At 33.2% G+C, this 15,474-nt stretch overlaps 4 protein-coding genes across 4 annotated transcripts; 1 reads left to right on the top strand and 3 right to left on the bottom strand.

The window, feature by feature from the left end:
* Window positions 1–3,347: 3,347 nt before the first annotated feature.
* On the bottom strand, window positions 3,348–4,136 carry LOC111830012 (transcription initiation factor IIF subunit alpha-like). The gene is made up of 2 exons (XM_023780353.1): window positions 4,119–4,136; window positions 3,348–3,899 (listed from the first exon to the last, which is right to left on the bottom strand). The coding sequence occupies exons 1-2, from the start codon at window positions 4,134–4,136 to the stop codon at window positions 3,348–3,350; spliced, it is 570 nt and encodes a 189-aa protein (XP_023636121.1).
* Window positions 4,137–5,869: 1,733 nt separating this feature from the next.
* Window positions 5,870–8,941, bottom strand: LOC17883777 (transcription initiation factor IIF subunit alpha). Its single transcript, XM_006290126.2, has 10 exons — window positions 8,856–8,941; window positions 8,515–8,709; window positions 8,271–8,423; window positions 8,031–8,176; window positions 7,437–7,813; window positions 7,239–7,357; window positions 6,924–7,055; window positions 6,597–6,812; window positions 6,239–6,460; window positions 5,870–6,144 (listed from the first exon to the last, which is right to left on the bottom strand). Exons 2-10 carry the CDS (start codon window positions 8,683–8,685, stop codon window positions 6,052–6,054), a joined length of 1,629 nt encoding a protein of 542 aa, XP_006290188.2. The 5' UTR covers window positions 8,686–8,709; window positions 8,856–8,941; the 3' UTR covers window positions 5,870–6,051.
* A 2,271-nt stretch (window positions 8,942–11,212) lies between these two features.
* Window positions 11,213–12,648, bottom strand: LOC17881471 (NHP2-like protein 1). Its single transcript, XM_006288943.2, is given in 2 exon segments — window positions 11,213–11,590; window positions 12,352–12,648. Coding segments are annotated over 2 exon segments (387 nt in total). The 5' UTR covers window positions 12,580–12,648; the 3' UTR covers window positions 11,213–11,431.
* A 231-nt stretch (window positions 12,649–12,879) lies between these two features.
* On the top strand, window positions 12,880–15,233 carry LOC17882447 (ER membrane protein complex subunit 3). Its single transcript, XM_006286489.2, has 8 exons — window positions 12,880–13,145; window positions 13,238–13,331; window positions 13,874–13,993; window positions 14,077–14,125; window positions 14,316–14,415; window positions 14,553–14,614; window positions 14,700–14,758; window positions 14,905–15,233. The coding sequence occupies exons 1-8, from the start codon at window positions 12,994–12,996 to the stop codon at window positions 15,007–15,009; spliced, it is 741 nt and encodes a 246-aa protein (XP_006286551.1). The 5' UTR covers window positions 12,880–12,993; the 3' UTR covers window positions 15,010–15,233.
* The last annotated feature ends 241 nt before the right edge of the window (window positions 15,234–15,474 follow it).

Raw genomic sequence — 15,474 nt, 5'->3', positions numbered from 1 at the left:
CCTCAATAATGCTATAATTTATTTTAGAATCTTTATATTTATTTGCGTTGTTTGTATGAATTTATTTACAAATGACTATATTTATATTTAACATCATATTTTAGATTGATGCTAATTTGAAAGAACTTTACCATCATATTGAATAATAATTAATTAATTTTCATAGTCTGAGAATGATATTTTGAAAAATTGAAAGTTAAGAAATAACAATTTTTACAAAATGGTATAATCATGTTTTAGAGGATAATTGCTAAATTAAGATTTTATAAAATATTTTAGCAATATTATGAGTAATGGTGAATAGCTCTCAAATAGCTCCCAAATGTTTTGGTGATTGTTAGTTTGACATTACTAGATTTTTATAATTAACGTTTAATAACGAATTTTAAGAGAGATATATATATATGTACACGTTTATTTGATAGTTCAAACCAAATAAAACCTCTTTCCGAATTAAAATTAATTTCTCTTATTTTTAAAAAAAATTTAGAAATTATTTTTTTATAAGTTATAATTAATTTTTATTTTAATTTAATTTTAAATAAAGATAACCCGTCCATCGGACGGGTACTATACTAGTAAATATATATGACTTACGAATGTATTTACTCTTTAGATTTGTTACTAAATAAAAACAATTTTTTGCTAAAATATTATATCATGTATTGTAAATAAAGAGAAGTACAAAAAATACTTGGATCGGGTTATTTCACAAAATTTTAAAAAATCTGACCCGATTAGATTTAATGAATCCTTAGAAAACGGGTTTCATTTAATGTATGGATATTACCCATTTAAAAACGGACTTTTGCTATGTGTATATCACATTAGAGATAGGTTTCGAAATTGTCTCTTCAATGCAATATTACAGTCCCGCTAATTTTGGATACTCATTAATTGTTAACAAATCTACTTAAGGTAAACAATATTACATATACATATTAAATGATTTTTACAAATGATTGACTAACCTCTCAATCAATACAGAATATACTAATATGTTAACAATCCCTGTAAATATTGTTATTCTTTCGCGATTATAAAGTTATTGTTACCATATTATAAAACTGTACGATTTTATTAGTTTTAATAATATCAATAATTCTATCGTTACATGTATATTCTATATTGTCATTGTTAGTCAAAAACTATATTTTTGGAAATAATAATGACGAATTTAAATTTAGAAATAGCATTTATATAAATAGATCTTAATCTTAGAAAATATACTAATAATAAAAAAATACCGTATTGTTAGTTATTTGAATAATTTTTAGAAATCTAATTAAATATCATCTATAAGTGATTTTAACAAAAACAATGTGTTTACAATAATTTTTTTAATCTAATGTCATTTATATTATTGTTTTTCTTATTTTACAGGAACATTAAAAAAATACCAATTTTATCAAACTCTTATATTTTTGTTTTAAAAACCAACTTCTAAAAAATGAATTATTCAGAGTTTATCAACAATATTGGACGGAAGATCGGTTTGATGTGTCAATAAATCAACACTCAACAATAAGAAAGATCCGTTTAAAATTTCAAACTTTTTTACTAATTTAGTTTCTGTATTTTTATTATCATATTATTTATAGTTTTATATACATTTATATTCATGATGGATACTTAAATGAAAATATTATGCATTTAATATACCAATGATACTTTTAATAATACACGGGTTAGTTCGTTAACTCACAATTATATAGTAGAAGGGGTAATGATTAATATTTTTTCATATACACTTTTACGAGTTGGTCCGTCACGACATATAATATTAGTGTGTATATTTTACAAGTACAATCATTTAAAATTTTCATATATTCAATTTCTAATTCTATTATAAATTTTATTGATATATTAGAGAATATTCTAGCGCGAATCCGATCCTAGTTATTTAATATATTATCTTACGGCAAATTAAAGCCATACATATACTTTTTCTTGAACTCTTTTATTAATTATTTATTATACTATCTTACAAAGCCATACATATATTTATTTTAGAAGCAAGAACTAAACCAACTTCAATAAAACCACACCTAACCGGACTCGATCAAAGACCATAAAATCCGGTATACATAAATTATTTGGGAAATGAAGTTCTTATAATCAACTAATCAACTTGTTTGAAATAAGTCTACTGTTGCGTAAATCCCACCAAAATACAATTCTATCGCCTGCCCTGTAATTTTTTCGGTTGAGAATATTGCACCACCCATCGAATTTGAAATGTTGTCCTTCTTCTTTTATGGTAAGAAATGTTGTAATTTTAGTATCAATATCAAAAAGTTCAATCATCCTTGGCTTGTCGGGGACTTGTAACAGTCCGACGTAAGTACTCATCTCCATGAAACGAAATAAGTTAGCTTCTAGCTAGTAACGGTTTCGGCATCATTATCGTATTACTCAAATCTACATCAAATGGTGACAAAGTTATCACGATGTTAAATGGGTTCTGTGCATCATAGGGTTGATCTGGAATATTAATCCTTCTTCCTGCCATGAGTTAGAAGAACACAAAGATATGTATATCAAAATATGTTTCGAATGTCTCTTATTTTGTAAAGATCTATGTAATGGTCGATTTTGTAAAAGCAATTACATGTAAAGGAGATATATAATGAGAATAAGTTGTGGCATAGTGTAAGTGTGTAACTGTGTAAGTACTTGTAATTTAGCTTGTGTCTTTTTTTTTTTTTTTTTTAAGATACTAGTTTCTTTCATAAATATCATTGGATTCAGTATTAAATGTACTCTAGGAAAAAAAAAACTAATACATTTGATTTCAATATTTCATATTGTATGTATATATGTTTACGTTATAGTTATTGAATACATGTGTAAAACTATACTAATTTTTGACATATTCAACATAAAAATTTATTATATTAAAGCATATTCGTTTGTAAACGATAAATTTTTTAATAAATTCAGAAAAAGGTAAGAGTTTCGTACTTTGTAAAAAAAAATAAAAATAACTAGTTAAATTAATAATAATGAACTTGTACTCAAAAGATTAAAGAAACTAATAACCTAATTCATTTTTTTTTTCTTTTAAAGAAGGCAATATGTTTATACTAAGGTTGTTGCTGGTTTTTATATGTGCACGCAGGCTTCTGTTTTATACAATAGACAAGCTAGGTCAAATTGTGTATGCATATAAATAAGAAGAAACCTTTAACATATCTTTGGTTTGTGGCAAGAAGCCAAAAACCCTAATGAAAGAGAACAAAGTGGTGAAAGTAGAGTTTATATAACATTGCTCAGTGAAATCATGTTCAAAATAAGTCAAGAAACGAAAAACAAGATTCTCTCTGTTACCAACTCACAAGAGATCATCAAGAAATAGACAAACGAGTGAGTTCTGAAGAAAGCAAAGTAGAAGAAGACTCGTCATCTCTCAAAACAACAAAGTACTTTTGAGAAGCTGCGTCTTTTTGTAGCATTGCGATCTTCTTGAGAATATCGGCAAATGCATCCTTGTGCTCTTTGGTTCCAAGTCTGTCCTTAAACCTCATAACGAGTTCCACTGTAGTTATTTGCTTATTCTCCATCAGAACATTGCGGATTTCGTCTTCTGTCACAGGTTCCATCTTGAGTTCTTGACGGTAAGGTTGGATTTGAGGTTCGGTTAGGTTTGGTTCCTCAGATCGGCCTCTTTCTCTCTCTGTCTCTGCCTCTATTGGTTTAGCGTTTGCTTGGTCACCAAGACTGAGTTCCATCTTGCGTTCTTGACGGTTAGGTTGAACGTGAGGTTCGGTTAGGTTTGGTTCCTCGGGTCGGCCTCTCTCTTTCTCTTTATCTGCATCTACTGGTTTAGCGTTTGCTTGCTCACCAAGACTATGTTCGATCTTGCGTTCTTGCGTGCTTTGACGGTTAGGTTGACTCGACTAAAATCAAAAAGTGAGAAGAAAAGTTTTAGCGTTTGCTTTGCTCAACAAGAACTCGTTTCCTCTTCTCTCTGATGTGATTGAGTTCTGATGTTTGGAGAAAAGTAGCAGAGAGAATCACGGATTAGGAGAAAACACTGTTTTGTTTTGTTTTTGTATCAAACGTTAATGAAACAGAGGAGGTATTTATAAAAGAGTCACAACGTTCTTATTTCATACTTGGATTGGGTTTATCATTCTTTTATTTCCAAATTACAATTTTCCAATTATTTATTTTTTGACTGTTGATTAGCTCCAATTTTCCAATTATTTATTTTTTGACCGTTGATCATTGCTTATTTATATTTATAAAACTTAGTAAAAGAGAAGTACATTAAGGAATCGGGTCGGGTTAAATTAAAAAAAAAAACAAATCCGAAATCATGAATTGGGTATTTTAAGAATGGATAATCCGAGTATATTGGATATGGCCATAAAGATATTATGGGCAATAAATGTTTAAAATTAAATTGTTTCTATAACTGTTGAGTATCGTTCCGTAATTGTAGGTAACTATAATATAAATTTTGCAATTTGTAAAATCCTTATAAATACGTGATAATAAAGCATAACACATTTGTTAAGAAGCAAACCTTATCATCAATCTTATACTTTCCTATTAAAAAAATTTAAAAAATCTCAATCAAATGAAAAATATTACATATTCTTTTACAACTATTCCTAATATGTATTTTTAAGATTGTGCAATCAAATATTACGATTACCTTAATGATAAGAAAGACATATTACATCATAATTAGTATTAAATAAATTAAAATGTAGCGAATATAAGATACTTAATATATTGTTCCATAATGTAACAGGTTAAAGATTGTTACGTACACAAGATTCGAAAACATACATGTTGTAGCTACTCGATAACATACTGGTTCTAAGTTGGCATTTTGATATTTAAATAACTTACATATTTTTGTCTTCTTAAACAAATTTTAATCTTTGGTCATATAAAGCGCAAACTATAAAAAAAATTTAAACTTCATATATAAAATCATTTAAAATGAAATTATTACCGAATATGAAAATGCTTTCTATACCATCAAAAAAGTAATCTCTTACATAGTAAAAAAAGTAATCTCTTATATACCATCAAAATGCTTAAAATATGTTATAAGAACTTTTATATTTAGGTCATTTGTTTGTGAGTATACGAAATATGCAATATGTTCTGCAACTTATTTCAAGGAACACAAAGTCACAATCAGATCAATAATGATTGTCATGTTCAAGGGATTAAGCTTTAATTTTAAACCAAAACTATATAATACAATATATTTGTTAACTTTCCTCAATCTTTAACTATTACAAAAATGGTCAAATTGTACTATATAATACAATATATTTGTTAATCTTCCTCAATATCTAACTACTTTTTACATGCACCATTTAACAAAAAAATCACTAAAACATCTAACAACAACATTAACAATCCATTTTTTTCAAAATACCATTTACAGTAAAACGAAAAAAATAATGGCAATTTTTTCCCGCGCTGTAGCGCGGATCCGATCCTAATTCAATATTTTACGGGTTAGTCCTTCAAAATTTACACTGTGAATTGATGTTTTGTATTACAAATGCATATTGGCTTTATGAAAGCAATCTTTCACGGGCTAATCCCTTCAAAATATATTGTGAGTTTTTAGTTTTTACAAATGTATATTCTTCTACAAATGTAATTTTTCACAAGTTAGTCCGTCCAAAATTTGATGTGAGTCTAATGTATATTGTTTTTATTAATGAAATCTTTTATAGATTAGTCCATCAAAACATACACTATAAATGTGCATATTTTATAAATGTAACCATTAACAATAGTTTATGTGTATTTTTATTTTTATAATAATTTATATAACATTTCGAAAGAATATTCCTCCGCGCTGTAGCGCGGGTCCTATCCTAGTAAACTTGTAAGAAAATATCCAACCCATCATTTACTATTAATGTCATGGTAACCAAAATCGATCCGAATTAAACAATTTAGAGTCAAGAAATGACAAAACATACTTATTTGTACCAACCAAGTCATATGAGAGATTTTGGAAATATTAAGAAAAGAGTTAGCTCTGAAGTCTAATGAAAATATACCAAATTCTCATTTTTCTCTCAAAACGACGAAGTTTTGAGAACCAGCGTTCTTCTGAATCTTTGAGATCTTCCTCAGAATATCGGCAAAAGCATTCTTGTCCTGTATATAAAAAAGACACAACAATCGGAAATAAGCTCAGGATCAAAACCAATATGGTCATTCAACAAGGAAAATTAGATCAAGATATTTTTACCTCTTTGGTCTTGAGTCTTGCCTTAAACCTGGAAACAAGATCCTGTGTAGTGACTTGCTTCTTCTCCATCAGGACAGCCCGGATTTCTTCTTCAGTCACAGGCCCGGTCGCAGCTGAGGATGATGCAGGAGCAGAAGCTGGTTCAGCTTTCACTGCTTTTGTTGGTGTGTTGGATTTGGAAACCATTTTTGTTCTCTCTTCCTTCACCGAAGATTTCGGATCCTGCTTAAAGTGATTACAAAAGCCACTTTGTTAGAAATTCAATGACAATACAAGCCCTCCTTACTTCTTATACTTTCACCTTATCCATAGATTGATATTATTTGAAACATAGCATAAGCACAACCAAGTATCTTACATTTTCAGTCTTCACTTTCTTTTGAACAGAGCTGCTAGGCTTTTTAGAGTCGCTTTCGTTTAATTTTCTCTTTCCCTTAGATGTTTTTGCTGGAGGTGTTCCACGAGATGGTCCAGATGGGGCAGGTTTTGCAGGTGCATTATCGACTGGTTCTTCTTTTGCTGCCTCCTTCTGTTTTGAATTCGTAATTGGAGCGAAGTTTGTCTCCTCCTCCTCCTAAGAATGGACATTCAGAATGATTTGCATGTATCCAAACCAGTTAGTGAGCTTGAAAATTGGAACAATATGTTTAGAAGTAGAGTATGTCGAAAATTGAAGAGGGCTTACATCATCTGAATCATCATCATCGTCTTCGTCAGATTCATCCAAACCATTAGATTTACCAAGCAGTTTCTTTAACTCTTTACCAGATTTGCTCAATCCTCCCTCCTCTTCTTCATTTTCTTCATCATCTTCATCCTAGAAGGGAAGTCAAAAGAAAGTTACGACCTCATCGAAAGCAAAAGACTCAACAATCCAGTATTTAATATGACCACTGAAACTTGGATAACATACAAAAAATGGGATTACCAAAAGAGATTACTATATCCAGTTTCAAAGAAAATTGTACACTGCAAGTGAAATATTATAGTTGATACAGACCTGCTTTATTTCCGGAGGAGCAGGAATTTCAGGAGCCAGAAGGTCTTCACGTTCCTCAGGATCATTTCCGACTGCTTCATCATCATCAGTAAAAATTTCCTCATGCTCCCAGTCATCCCCTGAATAAATTAAGGATTCATCAGTTTTGTTAAACAGATAATGAAGAAAAATCCTCAACATATATAGATTACTACTCACCCTTCTCAATGTCATCATCATCCATGTCAAGATCACCACCCCTTGGACCTTCTTCATCATCATCATTACTCTTCTTATTAAGTCCAAGTCTACTTTTCCGTGATGCCTCTTCCTCTTCATCTTCGTCCCCTCTGTCAGAGACATTTCCTTCTTCCTCATCACCGCCTGATGACTTTTTACGACCCCTGCCACCACCTCCACTGCTTCCACCGGCCTCTTTTTCATTATCCACTTCTCCAAATAACGCTGGACCATTATTTGCAGCTTTCATCATCCACCTTTGATACCCATCAGCAGTTTTTCTACGATTCTTCATCTTCTCTTCTGCTTCTTCCAATGTAAGTTGTTTATACTGTGCAACCTTGTTGAAGTTATACCTAACACAATCAAACAACAACAAAAGTAAAAAAAACAAATAACAATCTCAAATACTTCACAACTGATCCATCCAATGACATTTCCCTAAATAAAGAAACGAAAAAAAAAAAGACATCTCATCTGAACTATACCACATAATTTTCCTTTAGACCCCAAACACTAACAGAGAAACAACACATCAACAGAAGGAAGCTATTGAATATTGTTTCTCCATACCAAGAACCAGCAGGAATCGCAACAAACTCCTTGTTCTGCATCACCAAGAGATAGTAAGTTGCAGATTGAGAGCCTTCAAGTTGTCCTTGGTACTGAAACTGACCAGTTTCATCCTCCAATATCCAAGGTCTGTTCTTTAACTTCTCCTACAACATCAGAATCCACACAAAACACTAAATAAGCCAACCAAAAAACAACCAAAACGATTGGTAATAATAAAGAACCAAAACAAAAACTTACCCTTTGTGCATCAGTAAACTGACGACCTTGTGGTATATCTTTACGAAGAGACCATTTATTCTCAGAGCCTTTCTTGAAATTAGGAAGACCAGTCACAAACCTACCAATGAAGTAGTTCTTATCTGTTGGTGCCGCAGCACGAACATTGTATTCCTAAAACAATCACCAAAACACACAAAAAATCAACAAAACGAAAACTTTCTTGAGAAACCATCAAGAAAACAGTAAGTGCGAAAGCCCTAACCCGAATCAAACGTGTGAGGACGGTTCCACAATCAAGACACTTAGCTTTATTCTGCGCCATGGTTTTACCACACTTCAAACACAAGGTCATGTGTCTACAAGCGCTTCCATACAAATCGGATTGTGATCCGCATCCTATACAAGCCGGTTTCAATTGCAAACAGTTCGACATATTGCTACTCTCGTCTTCTTCTTTCTGAATATATCCCGTAAGGAGAAACAAAATTAGGGTTTCACGAATTCGACAAATCTAATTGCGAAGATCACAGAAAAAAAAAAACTAAGCAATCGAAAGCTGAAACGAACGATTCAGTGTTCGTAAGTTTTAGGGTTCGTTATTACCTTTCGGATTTTGAGATTGTGATTTCAGAATTTGTGTACGAATGAATTTGAGAGAGAATCTTAAAAGATCCGTAAGATTGTTTTTGAGGTCTGTTCTAAAGAGGTGAGCTTTTATATAGTTCCAATAAATGAGAGAGTCGGGCTTCCATGTAAATAGTCAGATTTACCCTCTGATAGAGATGCTTGGATTATTTTTCTTAATTTATTTTTAGGTCTAAGCTACTTGATAACATTCATTAATCATAATAAAGGGAAATTACACCTCATGTGTGCAGTTGACCGATTTATTAAGTAGACTGACTTTATTTCCCAGAAATATTTAACCCGATAAACTGAATGTTATCTGGTTAACAATTCTATTAACATACCAATAACATAATCCGGATTTATGTCGTTATACAGCTCATCGGATGAGATACTTCCAGATAGTGGGGTCGGTGTTCGAAACATTGAATCTTCTGAAGAAATCGTGACCACGTTGGTCGCGCTCCCTTCACCCAACTCACTAGCGTGTACTTGGTTGTCTTTGTTGCTGCTTGATGCATTTGTTGGCTGGCAAAAACCAAAATCCAACTTCCTCGCCGTTTTAACGCCGTATTCGTCAGCACCAGTTTGACCATTGCCCAAGGAGATTTGAGTCGCACACACCTCTCGCCACATCTCCGCTTGGTACTGTTTCTTGAATATCTCGTAGTCCTTATCTGTGACAATATCGTTGATCCCCATCTTTTGTTTCCCCTTGTCTGTAGGCCTTGCGACCGCCGAGTTTCGCTCTATCGCAGCATCTCCGATCTGTTTTGGGGAAGATGATAAGGGAACTGAATCGTTCCGGCCGTGATCAGAAATTACTATTCCACCAGCCGCCGGTCTTAGTGGGCCGTATAGGCCTGTGGCCCGTCGATATGTATTTCCTGTTTTTCGCCCATTAACAGGCCGCTCTTGCTTATCTAGTAACATTTTCGTTATCACGCTCGTCCACGCAGCTTGTGTATCCGTGCTATTCCAGTATCTATCTGATATTTCAGCCGAAGTCCGGCCTGCTGTGTTGAACGTAGAGGGTGGCTTGTTCATCATCTGGGATTCACCCCTCGTTCCTTCCCGTATGACCTTCACTCTTAGGTACACCTCCTCCAGGTCTGCCCGGATCGCCAGAAATAGAGTCATGTCTTCGTCTTGGATCAATATTGGATCTGCCCTCTTCCATTCTGGCCCCATCATCCATTTCGGCCACTGGAATGACAGTTCCACCTTATCTTCTTCTCGAAGCTGCAGTCGTGCTTTAACAGATTCCGTTACGGTCTTGAAATCATCTCTCTCACGTATTCTCACAGCTAGGCGGGTTACAAATCCGCAACGTGTTCGTAGTCTCCGTGCTCGTTCATCCGCCACTCGCCTCGAGCTAACCGTACCACAAGCGCCATCTTGTTACTGATAATAAAAATGATTAAGTAAGTTCTTATCGAACTCAATATATAGTTATCGCTAGACGTTGACAAAAATAGATAAAGTATAGAAGCATTGAATAGCCAACCATCGTAGGAATAACAAAAACAAAACCGCCGTTAATTTCTACCTGAACCTTAAAGTCGCTCTGTAACTTGTTGATCACCGGTATTAAAAGAGAGCGTTGTGTAACTGGGTTACTTGTCTCAGAGCGATGTTGTTGAGGCAACTCAGATATCGATGTAATAAATAAGCGAACGAGTATCATCCACAGTAGCGTATCAAAAACCATCATTGTTTTTTTTCCAAATCTTGCTCCTCCCAACGTCGGCGGCGTCAGAAGATTTTGAAGATAGCGTGGGTGTAGAGTGCAGGCTAATATAAGAGAGAGAGAGGAAGTTATTATTTGATTTAAACAATTTTTTTTAGGGATAGAGCTGTAACTTCGTATGTCAGCATCCTACAAAACTAATTTTTGTTTTATCTGTCTCCAAAAATTGGTTTCTTCGTTGTTATCTGAGTATATACATTTCATAAACCCCATAATAAATTACATAAGTAGTTTCTGTAATATTGTATTAAATTTATGAGACAAATGTTAAATATTGCTATATTCTTAAATTCAACTGTATTTTATGGAAATTTGAATTTACTTTTTAATTATATTTTACCATATTTTTAAAATAGATATTGATTCATCAATTCTGAAACAATTATAAGATTCTTTTCCATTTTTTTTGGGTCAACTCTATAATAAGATTGTTAGCACAAAAATAATATATTTTCTTCACAATTAACATTTTTCCCTCATTAAATCATTACACCTAAATGAGTAGGGGAAAAATCAATGAGCGTTGATAATATATTCTTCAATGCTTGTTATAACTTATGACAAAAAATAAAAAAAAAACAGCAACCAAAAATCTAAGAAACTCAATAAAATTGATAGTTGTTCAAAGATGCATTGTGCACCAACACAAAATCAAATAAAAGCACTGCAATCTTCAAAACAGATAGGAATTGTTCACATTTTTTTTGGTTTTTCATAAGCTAAGGTTGCACAACCCACTTCAGTCAAAGCCATACTCCATAAATGGAGAGACTCATCATTCATTTGAAACCCACCAAAAATCTTAGATGAGGAGCTTCTCAATGGCATCCTTGAGTTGCTGAATCTGAGATTTCAACTGACTACCCTCGTTGGATGTGACCGAACAAGCAATAACGGGTCTTGTTACACCACATGCTCTTCCAAGGGCTTGTTTTGATGGCACAAACACATACGGCACATTCTGCAACAATTCAATGACAAAGAAAACTCAGATGTTGCAAGATTTGTATATGCTAAAACAAGAAGAATTGGGAATCGCATTCTTGGGTTCCTTTGTCAACCAAATATCTCATGAATCAACAGAGTTTGATACAAAGAAACTAAATTCCTGATATTTCACATCCCAAGACCAAGAATCACTGAATAAACTAATCACATAAGCTATGTTAATATAGAACACAATCACTGACTAAACTAAACACAAGCAATGCTAATACAGAACACAATCACTGACTAAACTAAACAAGCTATGTTTAATACAGAACAAAACCACTGACTAAACTAAACACAAGGAATGTTAATACAGAGCAGAGTCACTGACTAAACTAAACAAATAAGCTATATATGTTAATACAGAACAGAACCACTCACTAAACGAAACACATAAGCAATGTTATTACAGAACAAAGTGAGCTTCTTTCTTAATAACTAAGAACCTTGAATTGAATCAATCTCCTACACTCAAAAACTAAGATCTACACAGCTATCAATTTATTAAGTAATAGCTAAATCAGAAAATCATGACAAACAATCTCAAAATTAGAGTCTAATAACCCAAAAAATCTCTACTTTTTCATCATGCGACGAAGATATACTAACAAGTTAACATATTCAGAATCTTGCACAAAAAAATTGAACTATCTGACAAATCTCCAAAGCCAAAGAAACTACTAATTGAGATCCATAAGAAAAAAAAAAGAAGGATAAGGAAAAAAGCAATACCTTATCTTCGGCAAGAAGAGGAAGATGAAGAAGAATCTCAAGAGGCTCAGCATCAGCAGCCATAACAACGAACTCAGAGATACCACGGTTCAATGTCTTGGTAACTTCATTAGCTCATTTCTTAAGTTGTTTGTAATTAGTAGCTTGTTGGACAAGAACAAGAATCGTTATTGCTAGCTGAGAATCAGCTAACGGATACGCCTTAGGGTTCACTGCTTCTACTGTCATCTTCTTCTTCTTCTTCTTCTCCTCCTAAGGTTCTGAGTTTTTGAGTTCAGAAAGAAGGAAGCGACGAGAAGACAGAAGCTAGGGTTTTAAAGTTTGGGTTTAATAGACAACAACATATTAGGGTTTTATAAAGAGCCTCTGGTTTGCTTAGAAGGTTTCGAATTTTAATTATGAGATCGTAATGTGTATTGTCGATTTTGTCCCTGGGTTGTGTAAAGAACATCTCTGTCTGAGTCAGAAGGTTTTAGATTTTTTTTGTTTTCAATAAGTAATTTATTTATCTGATTCTCAGAGAAGTCTCTCAGATCGAGTTTTTGCTTCATCGAATCGAACAGAGGAGGAGAAGAAGAAGAAGATCTCAGAAGAAGCAGAGCCGAGAGAAGAGGGTAATTAGGGTTTAGGAGAGGAATTATAATGGCGGAGGATTTAGTTCTTGATACGGCGATCAGAGATTGGGTTCTGATTCCTCTCTCAGTTGTGATGGTTCTTATTGGTATCTTGAGATACTTTGTCTCTAAGCTTATGCGTTCTTCTCCAACTCCAGATGCTAAGATGGTTAAGGAAGGGTGAGTCTTCTTCTTCGTTCTTTAGAACTGTGATTTATGTGTTGTTGTTAGCTGATTCGATTTGATTTGATTTTGTTTTTTTGTTGATCTAGGCAAGTTGTAATCAGAGCTCGTAATCTCAAAGTTGGTGCTAATTTTATCCCACCGAGATCATTTCGTACTCGGAGATTCTACTTTACTAACGAGGTAATGAGTTTTTCAAAGATTTGACCTTTTTGTCTTTTCTTTGTTTCTGATTTTGAGATTTTCCATTGTGTGATTGATTCCTTTGAAAGCTTGGTTTTTTATTTTGTGGGTTAGTCGTGAACAGCTCATAATCTATGTGCATAGCATTCTTTGTGATATTTTTTTTATCAAAGTGTAGCTTAAGTTCTGTTTTGCTTTGTTCATCAAGCTTTTTAAAAGGATAGAAACATTCCAATGCGTAATAAGGGTTATGGGATCGTGTTAGCCTGAAGAAGTGTTTAACCAATTGTGATCGTTTGTGTAGAATTAGTTACCTTTCCATGATAATTATGATACCTTTATGTGTTACTAAGCTCGGTATAGTTGATAGTTAGTTTATGCTGTGTAGCTTTGCACGAGGAAAGCTATTTATGGTCTCTTGTTTTTCTTTTATTGTCTCTTTGTTTTGCTTGAGGGAAATGGGAGTGAACAGTTCAATAGTGTCTTATGAGTGTATTTATGGATATGGAATTTGAGAAAGATGTGTTTTTTGCTTGCTTTAGGAGAATGGTTTGCTACATGTTCCCAAGGGAGAAGCTACAAATCCACAAGCTGCTATGTTTTCTGATCCTAACATGGCCATGGATATGATGAAGAAAAACCTTTCCATGATTATTCCCCAGGTAGATTGAATTTGAAATTCTTCTTCTATGTCTTTGCGTTACTACTTACTGGTAATATTAGAAACTGACATCACATTTTGCAGACACTTACTTTTGCCTGGGTCAACTTCTTCTTCTCTGGATTCGTTGCAGGTTTTTAACCTTAAACTTTGTTTCTGCCTTTACTTTTCACTTCTCACTTATAAATTGCAATCATATGTTTGCCCAAAAAAAAATGTTTCACTGCTATGATTGCGCACCAGTTAATCATCTCCTTGATTATCTAGTCTCCGTAAGTTTTAATAATTCCATAGCATCTGAGTCTTCTTTATTTATCTTGCAGCCAAAATACCTTTCCCATTGACTCAAAGGTTCAGATCAATGTTACAGAATGGCATTGACTTGAGCACTGTTGATGTTAGCTACGTGAGTAGTCGCTCTTGGTAAGTTCCCAAGCTTACATATAGCCATATAGGACTTTCTGTTATCTCGTTCCTCTCAAAATTTTCGATGTGCTAATCATAGTTGCTTCTGGATATTGCCTTTCTCTTGTTTCATGAGTTATTCTTTCACTTTTCAGGTACTTTTTGAACTTGTTTGGATTAAGAGGCTTGTTCAGTCTAATTCTCGGAGATGAAAATGGTTAATTTTCGCATACTAATATTCTCACACTCATTTAAAGTAAAAAATTTGGTAATAATGGTTTATACTTCTGTTTCTTATGCAGCCATTGATGACACACAACGCATGATGCAAATGGGTGGGTTTGGATTTGATGCATCAAAGGTAATCAATCACATATAAACTATACTAACCTTACTTGTGAGTTGTGATCATGCACAAGAAAGTGTTAATTCAATTTTTCTTTATGTTTTCATTTTCGATCTTATACAATATCTGACTCAGTATCATTGCATTTTACTTTTGAACAGAGCCTGGGTGCAGAGAAGGATGGTCTCGACATAATTCAGCACGAATGGGCTCTACCACGATTTGAGCAGCGCGCAGAATCAGTATTAAGAAAACTCGTGAAGTAGAGAGAGACATAGACGATATGGTTTTCAGACAGTTGTGGTTTTACTTCACTCAGATGTTGAAAACATTCAAGCTGTGTAGAAACTTGGATTTGAAACCGAATCTTAACAGTTATTTCCTCTGTTTCAGCTAAAATAGATTCTGGTTCTGTTTTTCTATTTTCTTTGATTGTAAGTTGCAAAACTGATGCTCTCTATAAAATTTTGGATTCTCCATATTAGTACTATTTATTTCCGGTTCAATTTGGTTCGATTTGGTTAACTGTGTTCCACAAGAACAGAATGTTTCCTTTTATTTTAGTATGATTCTGCCACTTGGATATGATGATTATGATAGAAAAGAAAAAAATAGTTAAGTTAAAATAAACGGGTAAATATATGTTTCAGAAAAAAGAAGTAAAAATATTATTGTAAAAGAAAAAATATTGTAAACTTCAGTTTTATCTTTTAAACTTTTTAAAGAGAATT

The sequence above is a fragment of the Capsella rubella genome, unplaced genomic scaffold (assembly GCF_000375325.1).
Source record: "Capsella rubella cultivar Monte Gargano unplaced genomic scaffold, Caprub1_0 scaffold_6, whole genome shotgun sequence".
In the NCBI taxonomy this organism is placed as follows: Eukaryota; Viridiplantae; Streptophyta; class Magnoliopsida; order Brassicales; family Brassicaceae; genus Capsella; species Capsella rubella.
This window is presented reverse-complemented; position numbering and strand designations above follow the sequence as displayed.

Coding starts and splice junctions, on each gene's coding strand:
- LOC17883777 (XM_006290126.2), bottom strand. CDS start 8,685: ATGTCGAACTGTTTGCAATTGAAACCGGCTTGTATAGGATGCGGATCA. Junction 6,461..6,596: donor AGAAAGTGAAGACTGAAAAT/GTAAGATACTTG, acceptor CACTTTAAGCAG/GATCCGAAATCTTCGGTGAA. Junction 6,145..6,238: donor CAAGACTCAAGACCAAAGAG/GTAAAAATATCT, acceptor TTTTATATACAG/GACAAGAATGCTTTTGCCGA.
- LOC17882447 (XM_006286489.2), top strand. CDS start 12,994: ATGGCGGAGGATTTAGTTCTTGATACGGCGATCAGAGATTGGGTTCTG. Junction 13,332..13,873: donor GATTCTACTTTACTAACGAG/GTAATGAGTTTT, acceptor TGCTTGCTTTAG/GAGAATGGTTTGCTACATGT. Junction 14,126..14,315: donor CTTCTCTGGATTCGTTGCAG/GTTTTTAACCTT, acceptor TTTATCTTGCAG/CCAAAATACCTTTCCCATTG.